Raw genomic sequence first — 27095 nt, forward strand, 5'->3', positions numbered from 1 at the left:
GACAGCTTCTATCACTTTTAGATGTCTTCTCACTACATCTTTGTCTCCATTTTATGAAACTTATCCCATAACCCACTGGAAGAAATACATTCACTAAAAATGGTAAGCATGGGCTGTAGATCTGTTTTAACTTGACTTTGAAACTCTAAAACAAAGTTGAGGAAAAAATCTTTACAAAAAGTGACCCTCCCCTCAAAAAAAACAAACAAACAAAAACCAACAACATTCCAGACAGAAGTCACTGTCCTGATGAAGCACATTGGACTAATGCACTATCAGCTTTCTCGCAAAGCTCCAAAAATATACATATCTGATTCTCAGCAACCAGAGCTGGGTTGTTGTCCCTGGGAGAGTGTGTTATATGAGCCTTTGCCTTCTGGCCACATTTCTCTAGCACAAGTCTTGTTTCCTACACACGTCTTATCTTGTCCTTTGTCTTTTCTTCTGGAAACGTACGAGAAAACTTCACCCTTTCATCAGGTCACGCATATGATATTGTTTTTCATTTATTTGACATATAACATGCTATTTAACTCCCTAATATGCAGGGAGTGTCTGAGTCATCTCTTCCTCCTGTTTGAACTCTGGGTCAGGCATCACTCATCCTGCTTGGAAGAGAGAGATAAATATTTCTTTCAGCTCCATCACATAGGAGCTTCCTGACAGATGAGACTTCCTATGCTGATGAGTGGAAGCTGCCTTTGGCTCATGGCTCCTACATCAGTACAATAACATTTTTGTCATCAGAGCACAATAATGTAGTTCGACCTCTTATGTCATAGATTATAATGAATGTCAGCTACTGCAATCCTGGAATTTGCTCAGAATTTTTACGTAAATCACATATGGTTTCCCCAGGTATAAACACACATACACACTCACACATACACACATGCTCAGCCTGCATCTGCCTCGGGTGCGTCCAGGCAGGAACATTGTCAGTTCCATGCATCATTGGAAAGAAAATCTCTCTACCCCCCTCCTCCAGTCCACCACTCCCACACTGCCAGCCCTGCCCCAAACCTGAAAAGATCCTTTTGTCCCTCATCACCCTCCTGCCCCCGCTCCTTTTTCTCCCCCATCTGACACACACACACCCCTCATGAGGCCTATGGTTATGGATACCTGGAACTGTCTCACACCCTTGCTCCCATGTGGGGCAAAGCTACCTGCAGCCATCAGGCAAAGAGTTCCTCAGCTTTGGATTTTTCATAGAAGAGACGCACAGCGACTCTGAAGCCAGAGAAAACATCGAGCCAGACGTTGCTGCAGACTCATGCAGGCTACTCTCCATGTTTATTTGCACACGTCGATGCCCTTCCTGCTGTTGATTTAGAGCCACTGCCACTTACGCCTATGTCAAATAAAATGCGCTTTTGATGACACGGACTCTGTTTGCCATCAGCAGCTGTTGTTACTGGCTCGGATGTGCTTTGGGCTGCTGTTGCTCCCAGCTTATGCCATGTGGTGTATGGGCTGGAACACGTCTACCGATTGCACTTATTGCAAAGCTGATGAGAAGAAGACACGGTGGCTGAGGCAGCTGGTAGATTTATGAAAAGAGACTCTGTCCCTTTGGATATGAAAGCGAGGGATTTGATCATGATTAAAAGCACTGTCAGAATGTCCGTGTTGGATTGATTTTAGTCTCTTGCACATCCTGAAGGTGACTCCGATAGCCTCCGATATGCCGCATAGAGCCTTTTTAATCCTCACTGCGTCTGTTTGCTGTGGGACATGTTGTCATTAGATTAACAGGTATGATGAGTCATTTTGGAGCTTACTGATCACCTGTTTGTTAATTTGTGAATATTTATCCACACTGTGTGCCAAGAGGAAAGGACACGCGCTCTGCTCAGAACTGTATGATTGAAAGCGACCCCTGATCCTGGATGACCTCTGGATAATTCTGCAGGATATTTCTAAGTGTAGCCCATGTGAGTGGATATTTTTATTTTAAAACACATCTATATATGAATTGAACTGCTTATATGTTCTGTAAATTAAACCGTCCTTGGCTACAATGGGCTACTTAGCAAAGTCTCAATTCTACTAATCCTTCATTGTTTTTTTATGGCAGTACATGTTTGTTTAGTGTCGTATAATTTAAAATCCTCTTTTATTTTACTTGAAGTTCCAGAGGTTTAATCTCTCTTGTGGACTAAGGCACAGTAATTAAGTAACAAACCTCGAAAGGAGTAAGACTGTGAAAACATTATTCCCTACTTCATTTAATATATATGTTTGTCATTCAAGTGTAAAAAGATGATGTCACATGTGTCCTTGCACCAATCAGGACTAAACAACATTAGAGTCGGGTGAAAGTTCTATTTGTTCATGTTTAAATCTGATCTGATCAAACCATCCACACACAAGCCTGACAGGGCTGACTTGTTATTGAGAGTTCTGCAGGCAACTTTAACTCTTGTTCATTTAGTCAATAAATATTCTCCATCACAATGAAATTTCAATTTTATGAAATTTAAGAATTTTGAATCATTTATATATCATAGTATTTTTTTTTAAATTTCTGCCACTTCATATGTCACTCATTCTGGTAGATTTATTTATTTTTACTGCAGTCGGATGACACTTTGGAGACTATGCAATATGATTTTTTAAATATAAATAAAAAACCTGTTTTTTTCAAATATGGTGCATTTTTATGGATCAAGATTCCAGAAGTGCATAAAGTAGTTTAATTAGCTATAAGATTAACAAACACATGTCCACATGATGAGTTCCTTTAATTGTGGTGCTTCATTTTCCTATATTTTATCTAAAATGACTCATACTGAGTACTTTAAAATGTTAGATTACAAATGTAAAACAAAAGAAACTGACCTAAAGATTGCTAGTGAAAGGTCTGCTGAGGACAGTCAGACAGGCCCATCAGTCAATCAAGCCATACCGGTCTGTGGATGATAGATGGGGAACACAGCCCTGGTGTGTTGAGTAGACCTGGGGGGACTGAAGGGAGAAAGAGAGCGAGGCCTCCAGGATATAGAATGCCTCAAGGTCCCTCCACTGAAGTCAGGCTGCTGCCTTGCAATCTTCGCAATCAGGCAGTAATGCTGGCAGCGACTGTTTCAGATTATACTCAGGAAATCCTCTGTGCTCTCTGCTCAAAACAATTTACCCTGAAATGAGCCCAAAGAGAGTGAAGGGGGTGGGGGACAAGAGACGACGACGTCCTCGCATTAGAGTCCTACTCAGGTCAACATCATCTCACATTCTGTCCTACATGCAATATTTTATTTTATTTTATTTTATTTTATTTTATTTTATTTTATTTTATTTTATTTTATTTTATTTTTTAATGTTTAATTTTATTTTATTATTTAATTTTTTTTTTTTGGTCGGGATTGCCAAAAGTGTCTCATTACTCACGGACCGGAACAGACAGAATAAATTCACGTGAAAAACAAAACAAACAAAAAAAGAACCAACAAAAAAAAAACACACAACATAAAACTAACGACCCACTCACCACAAAAGATTGACAGAGAAAAATGTTTGATGGGGAGCCACCATTTTCGCAGGGCCCACGGTGAGTACACAACAGCCTCCTGACAGACAGCTGCTGATGTTGACTCACGTTTGTATAATTAAATTTCCCTTTATGATTGCGCTTTTGAATTATGCTTCGAATCACCATAATTATTGTTAGAAAGCCAAAGACGCCGCAGCATGACTTCAATCTCGACCACAGAATGAGTCACAGCCTAATGTTTTTGATTTGGACTCCTATCCCACCCATGTATGTCACTGCTGTCTCGTCGTTTTTCCTTCTAAAGGATGCGCTAATTTTAATCCGGGGGTAAAACATTATGAAACAAGTCAACACCCAAAAGGAAATGATTCACATCAATGAGCGGTAATCAATCATTTAACTCCTTATTCACGCTGTTTTCACAATGTTTGGGACACATTTTGAACAGACTCCGCTGGCTATTTTTCTAGCTTTGTGCCTACACAAATAACACAGAGACAAATGTATTACCTTTGTTTTATTGGAAACTAACTTACCATGACTCTAATGAAAACGTTACCTCTTAGTTTCCAGCGCAGGTTGGTGCTATAATTATTTTATCTCAACAAAATGTCATAAATTAAGCAAATGGACAGTCCAGTTAAGTGTTTGGTTTGACTTTTCAGACAGGTCCTGTTTGTGTGTTTCCATGTGCAGGAGTTCAAAACCGCCTCCTGTGGTTGGAGGTGGGGGGTGGGGGGGTACAGGTTAAGCGCATAAAGGAATTTTGTTCTAACCAAATTTAACGACAGGCAAAGTCAGTCTATATTATAAGGTAGGTTACTATAGTGTTATTTCATACATGTACTCAATCTGATATACTTATCAGTCTTCTTTTTCTGCGTTTTGTTTTGGTAAAATATAGCAATCTGGCAGCCTCTTTAAGAGCCCAAATCCACAAGACTGGAGGTTAGAGGTCCCAACAAGGAGTCCTGCAGTTGGTGCGGGTGTCCATGCATGCCGTGCACCGGCTGTGGGCCCCCCAGGCCGGACATTGGGTAAGCAGAGGCCCCAGGATGGCTCATGTTTCCCTGAAGCAAAAGCGCCGAGTTCTGGTCGGGACTCTGGGGTGGAGAAAACTCGTCCTCTGAGCTGGACATGAGAGACTTCCCTCCGTCTAGCGGGGACAGCTGGTTCTGTTTGTTGCCTCCTGCGCTGTTGTTTTCACTGTTCTCTCTGGAAATCAAAACGGAGGGGAAATTAGGGGAAAACCTTGTGCGCATTTTGTAAGATGGTGTTAAATTCATGCGTCAAAGGCCTTTAGATGGCATCATGAAGCAGCGGGAAAAGTAGGGATAATTATTTTGCACTCAAAAACCAAAAAAAAATACAGTATAACAAACATATGCCATGAGGAAAATTTAATCTGATAGATTTATGTTTATTTTGTTTATCAATTTCGGACATAAAATGTTTTCTTTCCTTTTATGTTTATAGGATCTGTAGTGATAATTTGTGTTAAATAAATGTGTGATGCTACTTTCTGTAGTCAACTGTAACCCAGTCTAACCTTCAACCCACTGCTGATCAAAACATTAACAGTTATCCAGAAATGCAACCAATTTGTGTTTTCTGCATTTTTCCACCTGTTTTAAAAATTACATCCTCTTTATCTATGAAACGGAAAAAACAACAACGACAACTTGATCCAAATCAAGCCACATTTATCAGGATGGACAAGATCCATTTGTCAACAACACGCTTCTGTTTACTATCGTTTCTCTCGGGGCGCGACTTTTTTTGTGTGTGTGGGGGGGAAACTAAAAATAACCGAAATGAATAAAGGGAACTTCTATTTGAAAAGAAATGGTTCCTATCAAGAATATTCTGATAATTGTGTTGTTTTCCATTTTCTGACGGTCTGAACTCCATCTGAGCTTCTTCACATTCTTTGGGAACTTGCTGCAACATATTCATAACATTTCTCCTAAAACGAACCATAATTTGCCTTTGAAGCGTGCGATAATTCTTACATGCCGTTGTCTATGATGTAAAGCTGGTCAAACGTACCTCTCCTTCGCCTCTGCGGCTCTGTCTCGCTGCCGTCTGTTTTTGAACCAGTTGCTGACCTGCGTGGTGGTCAGTCCTGTGGCCTCGGCCAGTTCTCTCTTTTCCCGCGGGGACGGATAGGGGTTATGTGTGTACCACTCTCGCAGGACACCCCTGGATTTCTCCTTAAAGCAGTAGCTGGTTTCCTCACCGTCCCATATCGTGCGAGGCAGCGGGAATTTCCTCCTCACCCGGTACTTCCCAACAGCTCCTAGCGGCCGGCCGCGCAGCTTCTCCGCCTCCACGTAGTGCGCCTTCAGCCAGAGTTGCTGCAGCTTCGGGTGATTGTGCGGAGAAAACTGGTGGCTCTCCAGGATCTTGTAGAGCTCTCTGAAGTTTCCTCGATGAAAGGCCACCACCGCCTTGGCTTTGAGGACGCTCTCGTTCTTGTGGAGGTGATCACAGGCGGGCAGAGACCACAGGAAACGACCGAGCCTCTCTAGGTTTCCTCCCTGTTGCAACACCTCGCAAACGCACGCCACTTGCTCCTGCGTAAACCCGAAGGACGGCAATATAGACATGATGTCGGAGCTCACTCCTCCACCCAAAAGCGCTGGTATCCGAAACGATTGATGCTTGTTTTTAGATTATTTGTTGGGATGCAATCCTTTCCAATCCGTCCGCGGAGCGCAGGCCGATTGGCTCTCCACTCAGCTCCAGCCCCTTGATGCGCGTCGCAGATTGTGATGTTGATTGTTGGGACAATTTGTTCCTCTTGGAGATATGTCAGGCTTAAAGGGAGCCTGTGCGTTTCGGTGATTGGCTCTCTCTCTGCCCTGCACCGTGTACAGCAGAGCAGGACTGAGTTTGCAGCTCCGTTTCCTCCCCAGAGGCAGTGCGTCAGGGGCTGAAATAGGAGCGCTCCCACCTCCCGCCCCCACAGTCCCTCTCCCGCATCAGTCGAGGGAGCAGAGCAGCACCTAAACACTAATCAATTATTACAGACTTCTTAAAAGCCATATTCACATGTTCTGAATATATATCGTCAAGGGTTGCAGGTTTGCGCACGTCAAACAAACCGCAGTGCTTCTCCATGAGTGGTGCTTTACCACAGCAAAAAAGCTTTTCATTTGTGAAGGAACATTTTTGAAGGCTGAAACATTGAAACAGGACACGTCATGAAACAGAGCATTTAAACAGAAACTAGATTGCTCCATAAAAAAAATCGATATGGTTACGTCACCAACCAGAGGTTTATTATCACAGTTGATCTTGCTTGACACCCACCAACTTAATTACATGCAGACTGAGATTTTTTTTGTATCACCACCTTTTATTGTCTATTAATTACCGAAGCCGTTTATTTTACGAGGTGATATAATTTAATAAGTTCCTATGATAGTTGGGTCCATTACGCCTTTTTATATGAGAAACATGCGACTTGCCAAAGGCGTAATGGGACATAGACCACCGATAGGAAGTCAGCCACTTAAAGCCAAAGATGCAGTTTTTATAACATCGTTGAAAATAACAAGCACAGAAGTAATTCAGCACCCTTTACGCTTTTTTTCACACACAAATTTGCAAAATAAAGTGTTTCCCCAGCTTTCAGGCCTGAGTGTGTACTGGCTTCATGTCATGTCGCGGTTTTGTTTAGGCCTTTTCATGGAAGTCAGGTTTGGTTTCATATACGACAATGTTAGGAATTATATTAAAAATAATATTTCATGTCATCTGGACAAACATTGGAACCCTCCATTTTATTTCATGTTTTATATCTTTTTCAAGGGAATTTTGATCTAAATCTAGCCTGTTGCCATGGATATTTCAAGGATTAGACGGGCACCACACTGACTCCGGTGTGTTTTTGTGGGGTGAAACACTAAACCAATCCATTAGTAAATGACTTCTCTGCGACACTGGTTCTTGATGGTGCAAATGTTGATTAGAGCCACATAGATCAAATTTCTTCATCTCCAAAAGAACTCGTTTTAATATGTTAAGAAGCAATATTTAATGACGAAATAATAATTTATTTAAAAACCATAAATCATGCGTGGAGACGATTTGCTTTTATTTGCATGAGGATCAACTTCTTTGCCCTTGTGGCAACAGACACCTAAAAAAAAGCACTAGGGTTCCAAGTAGGACTGTCTGTAGTTCCACACCTGCGCAGCAGTTCATGAAGCGCAGCTGGGTCATCATAGGGTTATTATGACGCTGTAGTTACGTCATCACCCTGGATGCATCTTACATGTATAGAAGTTTATTACTATAAACTATAAAGTTCATGGTGAAATTTAACTGAAATAGTTTTTAAGATAAAATCACAAGATAATTAATTATGGAATATGTGAATTAAATCAATAATTAACTGAATAAAATTAATTCAGAAAGATTGATAATCACATTTAATTGGGACTTTTCATTGGGCTCACTGAGTTAAAACAAAAGAATTACAGGTAACACTACAGTTTTTTTAAATACATTTTTTTGTTTTTACTATTTATCTTAAACTGGACCTAAAGCATCCTGTTTTGTTACAGGAAGGAGGGATTTGTTCACAGTCGCTCGTTAGTCACCTGCAAGAGATTGGATTTAGGTTTATGTTCTTTTTTTATTGTTTATCTGCAGTGATGTCATCAGCCTACAGATGAACCTACTATAGATCATTTTAAACAAATAACTAAAAAACTTCTACCTCAACGTCGACACCTTATTGCATTAATTTGAAGTTGATCTTAAAAACAACTTAATTTGATTGCTTTCAGGCGGCTCGACACAGCCATCCATTCCATATTGCTCCGACATGATTCAATTAGGCCTTCATCTCCTGATGTAAATGACGCACCGTGTCTTTAGTGGACGCGCAGGCTCTCAGGCCACTTTAGCTGCACTCGGCCAGCGTGTAAAACCTCAGTGCTTCGGTAAATGAGCTGTCTGATGAGCTCCTCTCGGGTTTCTCTAATATCTCTACCACATTGCGTCGCGCCTCCTCCTTTAACCTCAGCAGCCTGGGGGGCGAGATTATTTCAAGATGTGGACTCTCCGCCTCTGCCGCGGCCAGCGCCGGGCTCCTCATACCCCCGACTAGTAATGCAATACTCAGCCATGGTATCACTCTTTTCAAAATGGGTCTTACATGGAGCAGGACTTCCTCACTCTCCACTGTTGCGTCAAAAAAATAAAAAAAGAAAGAAAGAAGGAAAGAAAGAAAGAAAGAAACCGCAATAACTCTTTTAAGGCCGGGACAGGCTCTCACGGATGTTTCAAGCTTTACTCAGTGATTTTTCTGGAAAACTTAAATGAGTCAGAGGGAAAATAAAATTTTTCCATTTCTCATTCATCTGAGGTAGGCCTTAGAGAAATGCTGGCTCTCGTTTAAAAAAAAAAAAAATTATTTCACCTCATGATGGCAATGTGGAGGACAAAGCGGCCAATTAATCAGGCTTATTGATAGAGGTAAATGTTCCAGTTAATAAAAACTCTTTATTGTTTGGGAAACGATATCACTCCAGTCCTGTGGGAAACAAAATGCAAAAAGCCAATCATTTAAAATGTCACAATAAAAAGAGCGTTTCCCAACAAACCCTGAAAGAGTTGATTTTTTTAGAAAACTTTAAGGAAAACTGACACCGGCTCCCCGAACAGATGGTTTTTACTCGATCTAAATCTAAAGTGTTATTTCAGTGACCGGAACAAAGCTGACACTGTGTCAGTCACGTGACAAATGTGATGTTTATTCCCTTGGGTTTTTATATTTGCGTTTCTGCGCTGTTTTTAAAAAAAATACCATTTAATTGTACTGTCTTACTGAATATAGAAACATGTCAAAAGTTAATTAATTAATTAATTAATTAGAAGTTAAACCGACAATTCCACGGAATAAAAACGTACATTTGGTTGTTTTCTTTGCAGAAACGTGAAATGCAATAACGAAATACGTGCTTCTATAATTGATTAATTACACAAAATCGACGCAGATTAATTCGTCTAATCCGTAGTTAATCATCGTCTTACCTCAATTAAGATGTCCTCAGTCGGTCTTTAATTTGAGTTAAAGCGGTTTATTCGGTGAGGCGAAAGGAAGCAAGAAAAAAAGAAGAACCTCCTTCTCTCAAAACAAAACACAACTGTTGACATGAGTGAGTTAAATGAAATTGGAGCTGCAATTATCAGCTTAACAGAGTTTCCTGTCATGTTGGAAAATTAGACCTGGTACAAGTGCACTGGGGTTATTGCCCCCCATCAAAATCATTACGCATTTCCTCAGAGGAGCACCTCCACAAATACGCAATTAGGGCCCCGGCTTTCACAGAGCTCTGCTCGGTAAACACGCCCCGAGCATGCAGATGATTTGTTTTTTGCTGAGATTCTTTCTAAGTAAACAACTCAGATGGTCAGACAAACACACAGGCAAACAAAAGGAACTATTTTTTCCAACGGGATATTTTTGCTACCGTGTGCGTCCTTGCCTGCAGGGAGGGGGCGCCATGACATCCTATCGCGAAAGCCTATTTATCTGACGACTTAGGGAGGATGAGCTGCATTTGTTTGAGCAAACGATGAAGTTTAAGAGCAGTTGAATGACAGCAGGTGTGTGTATCCATGATCTGTACTGCTCATGTTACAGAGAGCAGCTTTTCTCTTTGGGAAATACCATTTGACCACTGCTGTGTGGACGTGAAGCCGCCTTCCAGCTGCTGCCTCTCTGTCTGTTTGTGTCTTCTCACACACGCACACCATTAGAATTTCCCCCATAATATTTCCTAAAGCAATCCAGTGAATCCCGATGAAGCATTACACATACCATCGATTCTCCTATGCAAAAACTTCAATTATGTGTAGGTGTGAAAGGAATATACAAGTGTTGAGGGCATTTTCTTCCCCATCTTGATCATAAACTCCACCTTCTTTCACAAGCTCTCAGGAGCCAGTAATGTATTTTCTTCCTGCCTGGACTGAGAATTTCTCTCACTGTGCCTTTTGCTAGTAGTGGTGGGTCTGTGAAAGCAAGCTGGTACCCACTGACCCCTGCCCTCTCATTAGTGGGACGTGGAGCAGTGGAGTACCGTGTTCCCCAGGTCATGTTACATATGGCTTCCAGTCTGCTGTGCTGCATTAAATGTCAGCTTTGAAACCATCTGAAAGATCAAAGGTCAATGTTTTTAATAAGGGCAGGGTTCTGGGAGGAGTTTCCTTGTTGTGCACCCGAGTATGTTCTAGATTGCATGTTTGTAATTGCAGCTAAAATAAATATTGGATGTCCTTATTTTCACCTGTAAGTGAAGCAGTAAAATTAATTACATTGAATTAAAATTCAAAGTGTCTCTGTTTTCCATGTACAATGGAAATGGAAATGTCCTCTGTGAGGGAACATTTGGGCTGCTTTCCTGGTAAATTTATAGGCACAATACAAAGGTGGAATTTGGAGTTCTCTGTGGCCCCCTCCCCGTGAGACCGATGGACCATGCGCTGCGAATGGGATATTGTTCTGGGCTCCAACAAAGCTGTTTTCAACCTCTTCAATATTACAGGAGGAGTCACCTGATACCTAACAATCAGCTAATCCACTGCCCATGGCGACGAGGTCACCTGTGCATAGGTAACTTTATCCCAGTTACTTCTTTCTACCGCCCTTTCCCGCTAGTCTCTCCCATTTTTCTTCTCTCTCTGTGCCTCAACAGTGAGCACAGACAAATAGCCTCTGTTTATTTAGGTCATCAGTTAGATCATATATAACTCCTCCAACCGGGATCCACTGAGAGGACACCTCCTATATAATCCACCATAGCCACACTGTGAATAAAATAAAATCCCCTGCTGTTCATCCATTTGTCAAACTTTGTCTCCATCTTATCTGTCCTTTGCTGGTCTGGTTGGGTGCCCAGTGAGCGAACGAGGATCCGGTGGAAATTCATCAGTCTGAGGAAAATCCCCTCTAGTGGAGTTCAGGCTTCTTTCTGGATAGAGACTCTGTGAGTGACAGAGCTTCAGATTCATTCTTCCACAAATTAAAGTAGGGGCACTTGGAGGGGTTATTCGGCCTTCACTCAGGGAAAAGGCCATTGGGTTGAATTTAGCTATGTGTAGCTGCAGACCCCCCACCCAAAAGGAGCTTTACCTCTGGAAATCTCATTGCTGTTTATTTGAATTACAGGGGCTGAGATGAGAAAACGAGGGTAATGAACTCCAGGTTGCCAGGCATGTGCAAATGATCACTGCAGGTTTGCAGAGAGCAGTACCAGGTTTGCTGGAACCCCCCTTCATCCTCACAGGGTGACTTCATAGGACCGTTAAATGTTGGGAAAGACATTTGTTGTCAAAAACTTGCATTCACTACACACACGTTGTGACTCTCAAGATGATCATTCTTCAATTTTTATCAGACATGATGCTAATACTACATTTGTAAGAAATTTGTTAGAAATAAAAATATCAGTTTTATGTTTTTATAAATATAAACTTTTATTGCAGTATGGAGATTTAGAAAAATACATTCAAATAATTTCAGATAACAAACATATAACTCAAACTAAGATTAAAAAAGACCATCTATTTGCCCTTGACTCATTTTTGGTATATGACATTAAAGCATTGACAATACTTTCACTGAAGTGTCCATTCAAATTGATGGGATTTTTCCATAAATCCTGTCAAAGGAAAGTATTATTAGTCCACTTGAAGACATGTGATGCACTTACGTGTGTGTATGGTGTGAGTTGGCTGTGAGGCTGAAATGTGCTATTACAGTCATGTATGACAGCGAGGAATTAGGCTCCTGTTGTGAAAAGCACCAGACACACTTGACAAATGGGCTTCACATTCTCTTGTCTTTTCCCTCAACTGACATCCAACAAATGTGTCAACCACGGCAGCGGCGGTGTAAGTCTCTGAAGCTGCAAACATCACTGCCTGTACACTAACACCAGCGCTACGAACGAGGTTACTTTCAGTGTTATTCACGAAACAATGGTAAAAGGCACTAGTGTCCAAAACATTATGATGCCATGCAAAAAGAAATTATTACAATCCATTTATAGAAAAATATCATTCATGATTATTGACATTCGGAGAGACACATCAAAATGAAACATGATATAGTATAGCATCAACACATCTAGTTAACATCCTATGAGCTGCAGCATTATCAACAATATTTGATGAACAACAGGTGAGACAGAGCTTTTCGGCCAACATTCATATCTTGGTCTCACAGGTTGGTGAGGCTTGAAATATGAGTCCTTACTGAAATAGTGTGCATTTGTTGAGGTGTGTCACACATGACAAACTCTCAAACTTGACGCCTGTTTGAAACACGTAGTAATGCCATTATGGTAGTGCAAATGCAAAAACATACCATTGTGTATTTTAAGTAGCAGAAAGGCACATTCTTCTTAAGTCCCATATCCAACACTTTGTTTTATTTGGTGTAATAACTGAAGGACACTTTTTTCCCCCTAAAATCAGCAGCTTTATGTGTTAATGGCCTGTTCTCTGTTCTGTTCTTCGGCTGACCGCATTCACAAAGGCTCTCCCCCTGTTCCCCTTACTGAATGACCTTTTTGGTTTGACCCAGATGACGCATTTAGTTTGGAGGAACATCCTGGTCACATGACTGTAGGCATTCCAGCACCTGCTTCTGCGGATCAAATCCACTCAACAGGAAGTAGCAGGTGTTGTCTATAAAAAATGCACATTTATACACGACTTGAACTCGTACCGCGACTTATTTTGTGAGCATGTAACAGTCGTAGTGTTCTTTCTAACAGACGCAGCTTTTAAAATATGTCATTGATTCTTTTTTTTAACTTTTAAACTAATAAAACACACCTACAGGGCCTCTCGCTCTAGAGTGCATTGAAAAAGTCAAATAATTTAACATTTAAAGGAAATTCATTGTAGAACACACACACACACACGCACACAAGTAAAAAGATTCACCATTGTTGCTTGGGTTGACATAAGTACTTCTGTAGGGAGGGAGGATTGAGGTTAAAGGTCAGCCATGTCCTCTTCCATCTGCACTGTCTGTAGTTTGGCTAGCTCTTTTCCTTCCACAGCCTCCATTTCCCCACACATCGCCCGCACCATCTCGGTCACCCCTCTGGAGCCTGAGCCATCCACCTTATTCTCTGAGAGGTTCATGTAGTTGCTGTTCATGCCAGGACCCATCAGATGCGAAGACGGGGCGCTCCGCACCTCATGGCCCACGAGATACTCTGTGGACGGAAGGTGGAGGCCACTGGGGTCTGACGGAGCCATCAGGGGTGTGCTAACAGTAAGGGTGGTGTAGACCTCTGGCTCAGGGCTGGAGGAGCTGATTGCAGGGATGTTGGTGGTCAATGTTGGACCTTGGCTGGAGGGAACTTCTTCTGTATTGGAGGAGGAGTAGCTAAGCTGACCGCTAGCATCCAAGTGGAGGCCGTGGTGGTAGGAATAGACGCCTCCCTCCAGAGGCTCCTTCTTGATGGATGGCTGCTCGGTGTTGCTCATATTATAGAGGACAGTGTTGTGGTGCAGGGATGTCATCCTCATCTTTTCCTGCTGCTGGAAGGACTCTTCATTGGAAGAGCTCACTGCTACATTATTCAGAGGCATGGAACCTGTGGTGAAAGGACAACGGATGCAATCTTAGTAACTCAACCAGGTTAATTTTCTTTGCTGGATCCCCTTCCCATTCCTCCAAGTATTATAAATGTGAATGACTGCAGGCCTTGGCCTAGACTGGGCCTGTCTTAAAGCTGGACTTTGCGCGGCCCCAGAGATGAATGCCTGCCAGATTTTAACAACAGCAAGCAGTCATTTTCTATTCATTATTGTTTCTCCTGGTGTAGACTTTCTGTTTTATGTCAATGTAAATACCAAAAGTTTAGTACTGTACCTGCTTTTGCATTTCATTGCATCTGATTGGCTGAAACATATTTCCCCTCCTCCCTGCTTCGTAGATCCTGATTGCAATGATGATGAGTGATGGTGAATACAGAACTGGTTTTCATTAATCTTTGGGGTTTCCAAAGGACCACCACTACTGATAATATATGTTTGTGTGTGTGTGTGTGTGTGTGTGTGTGTGTGTGTGTGTGTGTGTGTGTGTGTGTGTGTGTGTGTGTGTGTGTGTGTGTGTGTGTGTGTGGCCCTAGTCTGGATTATGTGCAGTATCAGCTCTTCAGGGCCTTTTGGAAAACAGACAAGCCAATAAAACAGCATCTCGGATATATTGAGTGGATGTGGTGAAGACCTGTTAACAAGCCTCAATACCAGTGAAGTATTGCAACATTCAAAGAGGGGAAAGCATAACACCTGTCATTTATCAAACTCATTTAGTCTTCCCTTAGTCTTCACTGCAGCACGGCATAGCAACAGTGATTACAGACATTATGAATATGATTTGTGAATACAACAAAAACGTTGGGCCCTGCACTCTGGCTTTTCATGTTCATATCTTCCCATTGGATGCTTGATATTTGGTTGCTGTGTTTTTATAGAATTTTGCCCTCACACTATGAGTTGTCATTGGTCGGAGGCCGCGCACTCACTGCCAAAAAAACTGACAGTCCCAAAAACAGAAAAAAATAACTTCATACAGGTATAGTTTAGGATCCCTACAGATAGACACTTCCACCTGCGTCCAGTGGGTCGTAAGTGATCACTAGGGATCATTTGTACAGTAAGTATCCACGCTGTTTTAGGAAACTCTGAAAAACTTGACTTTAATAAAAGGTAGAATAAACATTAAGTGTCTATCTTAATTAAACAAATCACAAGGTAGTACTACCCAAGCCGAATTAGGATATATTTTAATAAATAGTTCTCATCCAAATGTCAGATGGTTATAAGATATCAAACCAATCACAGTTTATTTTGTAGTTAACGCCAGTTTCTACCTCAACATATCAAAATATAACTTCTACAAAATCATAAACATTGAGAAGTTAATCTAATCACTTTCTGGACCCACCTTGTTGTGTAATTGTTGAAGAAGATGAGGCAGAAGAGAGTTGCAATGGAGGAAGACTTATGTTGCTGTTCAGTATTGAGCTGCCATCACCATCAGGGACTCCACTTGGTACCTGGACCAGACTGTACCCTCCCAGCTGCAGCGCGCCTGATGAAGAGCTGAACGTGAGCACGGAGGAGCCTCCGTTCTGGGGAGCCATGGTGTGAACCTCCTCCAGCTTGACCTCTGCTCCGTTCACACATCCAGAGTAAGGGGTGTACTGCAGGGTCGAATCCTCAGCAGAACTGCTCAGTCCCTTTTCCTGACTTGTCTGCATCTGCATGTCCATTCCTGATCCCCCCAGGAGCATCCCTCCAGATGGCCTGAGAGGATTGAAGGCCAAGGGTTGGATGCCCAAATTGAGCCCATTGAAGAGGATGTTTCCGGGTGTGTGAAGGTAAGACGAGCTACCATTGTGAAACACTGTGGAGGAGGTATTACTTGTCACTAGACTTCCATTGTAGAGACCGCCACTGCTGGATCCAGGGGGTAGCTTGATGTCCCCGATTTGTTGGATGACCACCCCACTTTCCAGAGGTCCTGTTTGAATGGGCAGGGACCCATGGGTGATCACCCCATCTGAGGAGTTAGATAGGGGCCGAGGAGACAGCTCCTCCTGACCTTTGCTAGATTCATCTTCTGTGCTGTGGTTTCCATCTGACTCACTGTGGGGAAAAAAGAGAATAAATGAAGTGCAGCTAAACAAACACGTGTGTTTTTTTTTAATACTACCTGTACATTTTTTGTAATATGGTTGAGGTTTTTATGGCACTGTTTTCAAAAGAAGAGATAAGATATCTTATATTGTAAGATAAGATGAAAGACTTTTTCTGACATTAGTGTACTTTTTGTAAAGAAGGCACATTCTTGAGCAATACTTAAAATTGAACTCCGGTAATTACAGCTTTATATGTTGGTATTTTTCTTTCTCTGCCCACATCTTGTGTCAAGCGAAGAAAGCAAACAGACTCACAAGTTGTCTCTGTGTTGTTACAAAGCTTTGAAGAGCAGACTGTACTTCTGAATGATGAGCCCTCTCTAGCTGTACTGACAACAACCAACCGGCGTCAGCAACAGTGCAACCATTTGCTGCAATAAATTCTCTTGTGACAAAATGCCAACACTGAATGCCTTGACAAAACAGACGGCTGAGAGTTCAGTTTTGAATTTATCCCTGAATTTAATGCAGTGCTGGAATTTAAAATCCATGTTTTCTTTTATGATGAAGTCTGAAAGACGACATAAATTATAACCTTTTAAAACTACTTTCGTTGTAAGATTGATCTCAACAGCCGCAGCCCCTGCAGCGCGCACACACACACACACACACACACACACACACACACACACACACACACACGCACACGCACGCACACGCACACACACACACCATAAAACATCTCACACCCCGTTTTCAGAAGGACAAGGTATGAACAAAGGCACCAGTCACACAAACATGAGACGATTTCGTCCAAATATCTGTAAATATACTATATACTGGTGTGTGCGTGTGGTGTGTGAGAGAGATAGGGGTCACCTCCACCAGGTGTGCGTCAGCTTTGTTCACAGAGAGAGTTAACATGAAAGAAGGCCCATGTCAGTGTGTTTGTATGGAGGTCTATGAAATGAAACGCAGGATCTGACGGAGGCTCTGATGTCCCATCAGAGAGGAAAAAGGTGACAACCGAGACAATTCGCGCACACTGTAAATTGTTAAGGTTCGACTAAAGTATAACCATTCAAACAAACTTTTCAATTGTTTCATCAAATTCTCCCTCTGCGCGTCCGACGGTCAGATCACTGGAGGGTTGGAGCTGCTGTGTTATTTAGTTGCAGATGGGTTTCCATGCCCCTTTACACCAACGCTGTTGAAACCGGATCTGAAAGGCACCCGCTTCATATTTCAAAACATTAAAAGCGTGCTCTAAACCTTTTTACGCTTCCTTTTTCTTTTTCCTAATCATCCAAAGTGAATGACTTACACGATCAAATATTAAGAGAGAGTGCGGTATGACGTTGGGTTTATCCAGGCACTAAAAATAATAAGAAGGCGCCTTTTCTTCTCTGAATATCATTTCCAGTATGTTGTTAAAATCAGCATATTCAGTTTCATTTAAAACGAGTTTTAATTATTTAATTAATCAGATTTCCCTCTGTAATCGAAATATCTTAGCTTATGGCTAGTTATTATTGCTTGTCTCACCTCTTTGACTGTGCCTCTGACGGGTTTCTGTCTCTCTGTCTCCTGTTTTTGAACCAGTTGCTGACCTGGGTCAAGGAGAGTCCTGTAATCTTGGCGAGATTTCTTTTCTCGGCAGGAGACGGGTACCTATTCTGATTATACAGATCCTTCAGTGCGTTCCGAGACCTCTCCTTAAAGCAATACACAGTCTCCTCACCGTCCCAGATAGTCCTGGGGAGAGGATACTTTCTCCGGATCCGGTACTTGTCCACGGCGCCCAGGGGTCTCCCCCGTGCCTTCTCTGCTTCGGTATACCGGGCCTTGTACCACAGATCTTGCAGAAAGGTATGGTTGGACGGACTGAAACTGTGGTTCTCCAAAATACTGTACAGCTCCTGATAACGTGCCTGGTGGAAAGCAACGAGGGCTTGAGCTTTCAGGATGCTTTCATTGCCGCGTAGTAGATCACTCTGTGGCAGGGACCATAGGAACCTGGCCAGCCGGTCCACATTGCCCCCCTGCTGCAAAGCCTCGCAGACGCACGCAACTTGCTCCGGGGAGAAAGCCAGAGAGGAAGCAGCGCTCACCAACAGCTCCGTGCGCACCGCGTCCGCGTTTGGAGCTGCGCGCTCCATGGACAACTCCGCCGTGTCCAGCGCCACAAGCTTGATGCACTCCCGCGTATCCACGTCCTTCACATTTTCCCTCTTGATGTCACTTGCTGTTGTGACTTCTCCGGCAGAAGAAGAAGACATTTTTTTTTTTTTTTGTTCAAGCCTTCCCTGGTAAAGTCACTCCTCCCAGCTCGATCAGGTTACCTCCTCGCCATGCGAATGCGATCGGATATCTGACAGCAGCTGTAAGCAGATATCTCTCTCCCCTTTTCCTTCCAACGTGACTTTTACTCTGCTGGGACTGGAGCTGTATGGAGACTCACTGGGGTCTATCTGCGAGAGAGCCACGCTATTGGCCGCCGACGGCCCCATAAGGGAGGAGCAAGCGGCGTTCACACATGAATGTTAGGTTTTCAGGTGCTGTTCATAAGAAGTACGTTCTGGTAGTTCACCTGTGCAAGGTGAGTGCTGTTGGGATCGTGGGAACGGTTTATGGGCTTTGTTTTTTTGTCACGAAGAAACCTTATAAAGGAACAATTATTTCAAGCATTCAGTGACCCAATTTAAAAAACCAAACCAAACCAATATATATTGAATAAAAGTCCCTAAAAAGTAATTTTACGAGCGTGTACATTTTCACTTGTCAGGACAAACCCATATGCAGATTGAGATTGAAATACCACATGGATATTACTACTTCTTTGCTTTTTCTTGTGTTTCATTACAATTTTTTTTCCCAACTCTCACATTTGGGAGCAAATCAGAGAAAACACATAATGATTCCATAAAGCAATGCCAGATCAAATAAAAGGAGCCTAAATCATCATCATACTGACCGTGAAAATTCGCACAGCTTCCTCAATGACACGTAACATGTGTGCTGTGACGTTCTATCCTCCAAAAAGTGTTAGGCTAGTGTGCTTTACACCATTATTTTTCATCTGTCGCTATGACCACAAATTATACAATTTTAGAATCTTGGAAAGATTAATCAGGAGCACACATATGCGAAAGTAAATACTTCGCAGCATCAAATTTATCCTGCAAAAAATAATTTGAAATCTGAGAAGTGTGAAATTTTTGTCTCGTTCAAATCGTCACTATGACGAACAATTACTGACACTTAAATAATAATTTTGATAGCACATAGTTTAATATTTCAGAGCTTCGGTTTTTTCACAACATTGTATGGAAGTAGATTAAACTGTTGACACTAATGTTAGTTTTTTTATCAGTATGATTTTTAATAGTCTACAGATGTCTGTGTAGGTTCTCAGTCATCCAGGTCATGGTTATCCAAAAGGTGTTGAGTCGATGAGACTCAACACCTTTTGGAGAATAGTTTACAGATTTTCTCTGATCGTCGGACATTCTTAATCTATAAACAGAAACGACATGATATAGCCATCGCCATTGTCGAATTGTTTTTTTTAAACAATGAAACATTCAACTAGAACTTACAATAACATCTGCTTTTTTTTTTAGTTTGAATTATGATGTTTTTGCACGATTATTATTTTCTATACAAATAAAGTAATGTTTAAAGCAGACCCACAGCATAATGTGAAACACATAACCAATCTTTCTAAATATTCTCTCTAAAAAGATACCATCATGTGAGTAAGTGATGGTTTTTATTCTCATCTCCTTGGTGCGTCTTCCAAATGTGACCACCTTGTTTTAAAGGCGATCAGCAAAAAGGAACTACTCTTCACAGCGTTTCTCATCGGACTGCATTAGATGTGACACAGTGGTCCAGAGTCTGGAAGTGACAGGAGGTCTACGTGTTGTTGTTTATGCAACAGTGTTGTTTATTGTTGCACAGACAGAAATGGACGACCAGGGGTGCCCGAGATGCAAAACTACTAAATACCGGAACCCGTCGCTGAAGCTGATGGTGAACGTGTGCGGCCACACGCTGTGAGTATTTATATCTACAGCTAAAACAGAAGCAAACAGCCTATAACACGACGTTGTTTTGCTCCAGACCGTGGACGTGCACCAAATAAAACTGCACATTAGCTGGTTAATGCACATTTAAAGCTGTGGTAAACTCTATAACACATCTTAAATCTGAAAGTTTTGCGCTGACAGAGAAACGTTCGCACATTTCTAAGCTTCACCAGCGTTTAGCCTGCAGCTAGCGGTTTACTATTTTATCATTATGAAAACGTACATCTAATAAATGCCGATGACGTCACTATTCGTTGATTTGACACATGTTCACCATTTTCCCCCTTTATATCAGCGATGATAATGCTCAATGTCAAATGACAGCCCTGTTGGATGTTTAGGTAGAGGATTGGTCACTGTTTTTGTTCTCTCGGTATCTGACCTTCACCTTTTATATTTAACTTTCCTTAAGAACGGGAGGAATAGTTCCTCAAACAGATGCAGTCACCACAATGTCAGTGTTTCTACATCACTGAAACACTGATTCTACTGAAATATGACATTTCGTGAAAAGTACAGAGATGGCAGGGAGAGGGGTGTTTGATGAGTGTATTAACATGTATGTATGAAGTTTGAAGGAACTCTAGTTTAAAATCGAAGTATGATACATTAGTGATTTTAAAAGGGAAAGTCTAAAAGCAACACATATAATGTAGCCTGCATTTTGACTGTATTGCACAATCATGTGACTTTGTTTCAGCCTAAACTCAAATATTTGTTCTTGTCTTGCTTCTTATGGATTAATGATTGCAGATCACTCCGAGACTTCAAAAAGTAACCACATGAAGCAAAGTTGAAGCATAGTGGCTTCCACCATCATCCATAAACATGATCATTTAAAGACTGACCCCTAAAAGTAATAACTTTTACTTGTTTGTTGTCCCTGAGTTCCTGGTCTGCTTTAGCGTGACAGAAGAAATAACTACAGTATTAACCTGGCTTGAATCTTAATTTACATTGCCAAGAAGAAACATTTTGTCAACGCTAATCACAAGTTACCAGAGTCTAAGGTATCAACAAATTCTGCCCAAGAATAAATGAGCATTTTAGCAAAAGTAAATTATAGTAACTTAAAACATGACTTTTAAACTAGCTTAGGCATGAACCTTCCACTAGTGTAAACAAGTTTATTAACAGTATTGTTTGACCATCTAATCATTGTTGCATTAGTTGACACTAATCTTATTTATATTGCGCTACAATTTGTGGTGCTGTACCCAAACAAGCATGTGATACAGTTTTCATTGTTCAACCTTCATCTCTTTAAAATCCTAGTCACTTAAATGAAGCAGAGTTGCAGTTGCTGCCTGATGAGTGCATCTCTTTTGACCCTGTCTGTTTATTGACCTTACCATCTAGAAGTGGTCGTGCTTTGTCATCAGGTCAGCAAACTCATAACTCACTGCGTCTGTCTGGAAGCCGAGCTACACATAGAAAATTAAAATGATTCTGCAATGAAGCAATTTGTAGAGATGTCCTAGGCAAGGTCACCTTGGATTTGTTTTTCAGAGTTGGTACGATGGTGAATAAATGCACCACTTGGAAACTGCTGTACTCTTAAACAGTATTAGTATTTCATGATTGTTTCATTTGGCTCTTCGTGTGGAGCAAGACGTCCCCATGAATTGATATGGAGACTTGTACTGTGGTGTTAGTGGTTTTTCAATTTCACAGTTACTGGTTTTCCATTTGGTGTAAGCACCAACTCTATGCAGAAAAAAGTTCATAAGAAAGAATACAATTATAAAAATATAAGAACAAGGAAAATTTATTGATGCACATTTATGTCTGTGGTTTAATATTTCAGTCTGAAAAGTTTTCATTGGATTTTCTTTTTTTTTGTGATGGGGAAAACTATTTAATTGGAATTAGTTAATCAGTGTTAGTCAGCATAGCTCCAGGAGCTGTAGCCCTGGTTGGAGTCTTATGGCTCATTCATTTGAATTGTGGCCAGCCTCTTTCTGCCTTGTATTGGCTCAATGGCTATTCCACCCTGAACTGACCAACCTCTGCCCCAGCAATGCAATGCGGTATTGAAATTCTCCACCTATAGCATGCATCTAAATTTAAACACCACCGCAGCACATTTGGTATCCCTGTCGCCAGGGGCATTTGATGTGTGTTATTTATTACCTTTGCACAATGACACAGGGCTCATGTCCTTTAGCATTTGACACTTGGCACACGCAAGCACAAACTATTGTAGTGGTGACTCAAGATGAGGATCAGAGAAATGGACTCTGTAATAAAGTTGACAGGAGGGACTTATTATCAAATGGAAGCTACTGCCGTACTTGTAGGTTATATGGGTAGTTGTATATTCAAGATTGATAGTTAGTAGTTAAGTGAGATGTGCAGGTTTGGTGTTTCAGAAGTAAACGTACATTTTCTTAAAATTATGTTAATGTCCCTCACAGATCCTGGGACATTAGATAAACACACACAGGAAAACCAAGAGAAACAACTAGCCAGGCTTTGCCCAAAAGCTCTAACCATCTTGACAACCACTAAACCAAATCTTCTTGTTTTTCCACTTCAGTTACTACATAGATTAAAAAACAAGATAATCAGCCTATTAGATTGAAAGCGGTGCTAGTAGGCAGATTTTATCATTTTATGACACAGCTAGGCTAGCACTTTTCCCTGTTTTGTATTTCAAATTAATCCAACCACCTTCTGCTGCAACTCTTTATCTTAACAGACAGAAAATTTACTGTGGGATCAATCTTCTCTTCTAGAAAAGGTTTTGAGTTTATTTCCAATTATGTTTAAATGTCTTTACGGTAGAAGTCAAGTACTGAAGTCAAGTTCCTTTGGGTCAAGGCAAACAATTACCCAGCTTAAGTTTGTGTTGCCTTTGTTCCTAATGGAGATCTTAGCATGAACTTTTCTTCAGTGTTAGCTCCTCTTCTGCTTTATTTGAGTGTGCAGCATTTCTCCACAGTATTGTCACAGTTTCTAGATTTGTGTTATTATTTTTAGGAACATCAAGATGATTAAATATTGATTTTGGAGCCTGCGGTGTGCTGTATATGCTTCTTAAGAAAGTACACCAAATCTGCCTTAATTTTCTCCTTCCTGTGTGTAGGTCACAAGGCAGGACAGAGTGTCTTGGTTTAAATTTGAGTCAAAGCCAGCTTTTCTGTGACTCATTCAGTGGGGATTTTGCTCGTTGTGGTCGAAACAAGTAAATCCAACTCTTTTGTTTATAGTGCCAGTTTGTTTCTGCTCTTCCTTGTACAAGCAGGGAAAGATGCAGACCAAGGGATGGTGTTGGGTGGGGAGTGGTGGTGGTGATGGTTGGTTGGGGGTGGGGGGGTATTTGCTGAGCCAGGACCCTGTTTACCCTCCTCTTACCACCCCCTTCTTTGACCTGCTGACAGCTGCAGATGGGAAAGATAGGATCTTGGAGCTGTGAGTGGGACAGGTGAGAGAGGGAGGAGTCGGGATCACTCAGTCAATGACAACAGCCCAGAGAGCTGCCAGCTCATAGAAATGTCTTTTTCATATGCAATGCAATATAATGAGGCTGTGGCGCAATATTTCTGAACCCCCCTCCATCATAAAAAAACAGATGAAACCTCAAAATCTGTCACTCAGAGTATGATGTCAGAAGGTAGAGGGCTAATTGACTTTCAAAATCTCTTGTACTTTCACCTATTCACTCTAATGATACACAGGATTCCCCCTTTGGAGATTTCTGTTGTGTGTTCCATTTATTGGGCAGGGGGCAAGCTACGCCCCACTCCTCGCCTTGCGTTGATGAATGGGCTCTTTGTGGGCCTGTGGAAACAAGCCGAATCCCACCATCTACCTCCATATGGCCTGGCCTATACATCTCCTGTAGCCTGGGGCCTTGAACATCTGCCTTGTCTAGGGTGCACTTGAGCAGGAGTTCCTCTTGCTCTTTAGTAGCAACTGAACAAAACAAGAGATTTTTCTGTCCACCCCTTCAACTTTCATTTTTAGTTTGTGGCTTCGTCAAAGTCAAGCTGAACCGACAAGCCTGTAAAAGAACGCCTAACAGTGTTTAAGTAGAGTTTTATCTGTTTGTTGTTTGATGTCGTACTTGGCAGGTTAGTCTTGTTTGACCCATATCTGAGATGCTAGATGTAAACAGCCAAAGTCCATAGCTTTGCACTTTCTGCTTTGACTACTACTTAAAATTTTGAATCCTGCTGATTAAGCAAAATGTAATGTAAGATGGCACCATCCCCTAGAGAATTTTTGAGTAAGGACAGCATTTGAAAGCCTAGAGCTGGACTTTGGAAAGAAAGAAGTCTACCTTATTATCAAAGAAGTATGGTTAAAAAGTTGTCCTTGTTGATTTTTATGTTTTTTGAAAACTGTTAGTGCTCAAACACAGACCATTGCATTTGGAAACCAGTTGCTGTCCATTTTTTAAGGTGATCACATGTAGCCAGATGAATTTTTGTGGAAATAAAGGTCTGCAGAGACTTAATTAAAGCAGCTTACTGGGCAAACGTTTATCCAGGCCCTCTACCCCATCAGGGGAGATTTAGGAGCATTCCGATTGTCTTCAGTGTCTGCTCCTCACTTCAATGTGACTGATGGGTAAACACCTACCTGCATAAAGGTGTGATTGATGGCTGCGCTCAGGGCTGTGCCTTTGGGTGGGTCTGGTAGTTGCCATGGAATTGTGTCATCATGGTGTATAAAGTTAAGCCTCCGTTTTAGCCTAGGCCTTGAATGAAATTCTCATTATCTGAAGATTGTCTTGTTATTGCTGAAGAGAATTTGTGTGAGGAATTAAAGTCTGTCTGAAAAACTCATCATGACTGTGTTCTAAGGCTAAATAGTTGTCTTGGAAAGTGATCACAAGCATTGAACAGATTTACAACACATACTTTGGTCATTAGCTGCCCAGATTTATATCTATTTAGAAATGTTACTTAAAATTGATTCACCTTCCTTTCGTTTAGGCTCAGAGTCAGGAATAATGAAATGTTCTGCTGCCAAAGACAGAGAGATGAGAGTTACTGCTGCTGAATGTGTAACTCAGATTAAAGCTATACACCCAATAAAACCTCATTTTAAAATATGTTGCTTTTTCCAGATTATATAAGACTGCACTTGCTGTTGATGACTGATCTGGATTTTCTCATATTATGCAAAGGACAACAGCAGAACGACTGAGGTCTGTTGAAATAACAATAAAGCAAATGTTTTTCCAGTGCACAGAGACATTCTCCTGATGGTGTCTCAGACTAATTTCCTCTTGCCTGAGAGTTTGAGGCGTCCTAATCGACATTCTAATCGTAAATCCAGCCATCTTTGAACACTTAAATAAAATATTTGTATGCCACTACCACCCGCTGCACCAGATAACTTAAAATCCAATATAGTTTGTTGATATTTTTATTTTGTTTCTGTTTCAGATGTGAGAACTGTGTGGAGATGCTGTTTGTGCGTGGTTCCAGTAATTGCGTGCAGTGCGACACGCCCCTAAGGAAGAACAACTTCCGTGTGCAGCTCTTCGAAGACCCCAGCGTAGACAAGGAGGTGGAGATTCGCAAGAAGGTGCTGAAGATGTGAGTGAACGGGGGGTTGGGAAAGGCAAGGGGTGCGGCTGTGCGTGTTTATGTGTCATTTCATGCCTCCTCCCACTTCTTAAGCCACCCTTGTCTTTCTCATTATATTGTTTGTTTTGTAGACAATGAGTCTCCCCAGGGGGGCTCAAACAGGAAGGCTCTTTCCCTGCCAGATTTTTACTTCTCAACCCCTCCCTGCCTTCCCTCTCATCTTCTCTTTAATAGCCCCTTAATTGACATCTAATGTGTGTCTATTAGGCAATATGCAGACATGGTATGGTATTATAAAACGGCTGATTTAATGGAGGCTATTAATGTCAGCGTAAATTTGCTTTCAGCAGGTTTTACTCTTTGTATTATCAGTTCTGTTCTTTCAATGCAGATACAACAAGAGAGATGTTGACTTTTCCAGCCTGAGAGAATACAATGACTACCTGGAGCTGGTGGAGGACATAGGTAGGAGCACCAACTGGAAGACCAGAAATGGAGGGAAAATTAGATCCTTACTAGTGAAAGGATTCCTAGTCCTTATGCTTAGCTGCATGGGGGACTGTTTTTCAGGTCCATGGATTTTGGGGTGACCCTCCTAACACATCCTGACTTGCATGCCACCATATCCGTTAAGTATAGATATTTTTACACGACAATAAAAATAAAAAATGTGTTTTAGTTACCCACTAGAATGATGCTACTTTGTCCCCATATTCAACTGTTCTTCTGCAGCAAACAGCACAGAAAGCTTTCACATTATTTGATGTGATTTCATTTTTACAGTTCCTGTGATTCACTGATGACCTTCAGCTCGCAACAGATCAAAAAACTCTTGTATTAGGTCATGTTTGCAACAACTTGCAATGTTTTTTCTGTACATCCACATTCCAGTGTGTCATTGAAAATCTCCTGATTGAGGGTTGGTGAAAGATATATTATATTACTAAATGCGATTTTCCAGGCTGCTGTATTTAGATGGAAAATCTGTCATGTCTTGGACATCATGTAAAATACTGCACTTTTTTGAGTATCAGCTAGAAATGTGTGTTTGAAACTGACAGATATACACACAGTTCAGTTTTTAAGCAAGAGGCTTCGACATGGGGCCATTACTCAGCACCAGGCAGGTGCACTTAGCAGCGTCAAATAATGTCAAGTGGGCCTACATCATTTAGTGCAATTAGAGGAATGTAATGCTAGAAAATGCCTCTCTGTCCCTCTGTGTTTCTCTGCAAAGACTGTGTGATTGTTAATGCAAAACAGGGGTAGAGTAAAGGGAGAG

At 41.5% G+C, this 27095-nt stretch overlaps 3 protein-coding genes across 4 annotated transcripts in view; 1 reads left to right on the plus strand and 2 right to left on the minus strand.

Annotated features, from left to right (window-relative positions):
- Nucleotides 1-3992: 3992 nt before the first annotated feature.
- six1a (SIX homeobox 1a) lies at nucleotides 3993-6452 on the minus strand. Its single transcript, XM_068338903.1, has 2 exons — nucleotides 5543-6452; nucleotides 3993-4708 (listed from the first exon to the last, which is right to left on the minus strand). The coding sequence occupies exons 1-2, from the start codon at nucleotides 6100-6102 to the stop codon at nucleotides 4414-4416; spliced, it is 855 nt and encodes a 284-aa protein (XP_068195004.1). The 5' UTR covers nucleotides 6103-6452; the 3' UTR covers nucleotides 3993-4413.
- Nucleotides 6453-11977: 5525 nt separating this feature from the next.
- On the minus strand, nucleotides 11978-18596 carry six4a (SIX homeobox 4a). Its single transcript, XM_068338139.1, has 3 exons — nucleotides 17725-18596; nucleotides 15483-16186; nucleotides 11978-14127 (listed from the first exon to the last, which is right to left on the minus strand). Exons 1-3 carry the CDS (start codon nucleotides 18456-18458, stop codon nucleotides 13517-13519), a joined length of 2049 nt encoding a protein of 682 aa, XP_068194240.1. The 5' UTR covers nucleotides 18459-18596; the 3' UTR covers nucleotides 11978-13516.
- A 14-nt stretch (nucleotides 18597-18610) lies between these two features.
- mnat1 (MNAT1 component of CDK activating kinase) overlaps nucleotides 18611-27095 on the plus strand; it is a 34580-nt gene continuing 26095 nt past the window's right edge. The window contains exons 1-4 of one of the 2 annotated variants that reach the window (XM_068338145.1): nucleotides 18611-18778; nucleotides 20143-20237; nucleotides 25670-25822; nucleotides 26205-26278. In XM_068338145.1, the coding sequence (XP_068194246.1) occupies nucleotides 18716-18778; nucleotides 20143-20237; nucleotides 25670-25822; nucleotides 26205-26278 (385 nt within the window). In that variant the 5' untranslated portion in view covers nucleotides 18611-18715. Of the gene's footprint in view, nucleotides 18779-20142; nucleotides 20238-25354; nucleotides 25429-25669; nucleotides 25823-26204; nucleotides 26279-27095 lie in introns of those variants that run through there. The other variant, XM_068338147.1, reaches the window with a different exon arrangement.

The sequence above is a fragment of the Antennarius striatus genome, chromosome 17 (genome assembly GCF_040054535.1).
Source record: "Antennarius striatus isolate MH-2024 chromosome 17, ASM4005453v1, whole genome shotgun sequence".
Taxonomy (NCBI): domain Eukaryota; kingdom Metazoa; phylum Chordata; class Actinopteri; order Lophiiformes; family Antennariidae; genus Antennarius; species Antennarius striatus.

Excerpts from the sequence above, each read along its gene's own strand:
- six1a (XM_068338903.1), bottom strand. The coding sequence starts at position 6,102 with ATGTCTATATTGCCGTCCTTCGGGTTTACGCAGGAGCAAGTGGCGTGC. Across the intron at positions 4,709-5,542 it reads GCCGCAGAGGCGAAGGAGAG|AGAGAACAGTGAAAACAACA; the intron begins GTACGTTTGACC and ends TTTGATTTCCAG.
- six4a (XM_068338139.1), bottom strand. The coding sequence starts at position 18,458 with ATGTCTTCTTCTTCTGCCGGAGAAGTCACAACAGCAAGTGACATCAAG. Across the intron at positions 16,187-17,724 it reads TCAGAGGCACAGTCAAAGAG|TGAGTCAGATGGAAACCACA; the intron begins GTGAGACAAGCA and ends TTTTCCCCACAG. Across the intron at positions 14,128-15,482 it reads TTCAACAATTACACAACAAG|GTTCCATGCCTCTGAATAAT; the intron begins GTGGGTCCAGAA and ends CTTTCACCACAG.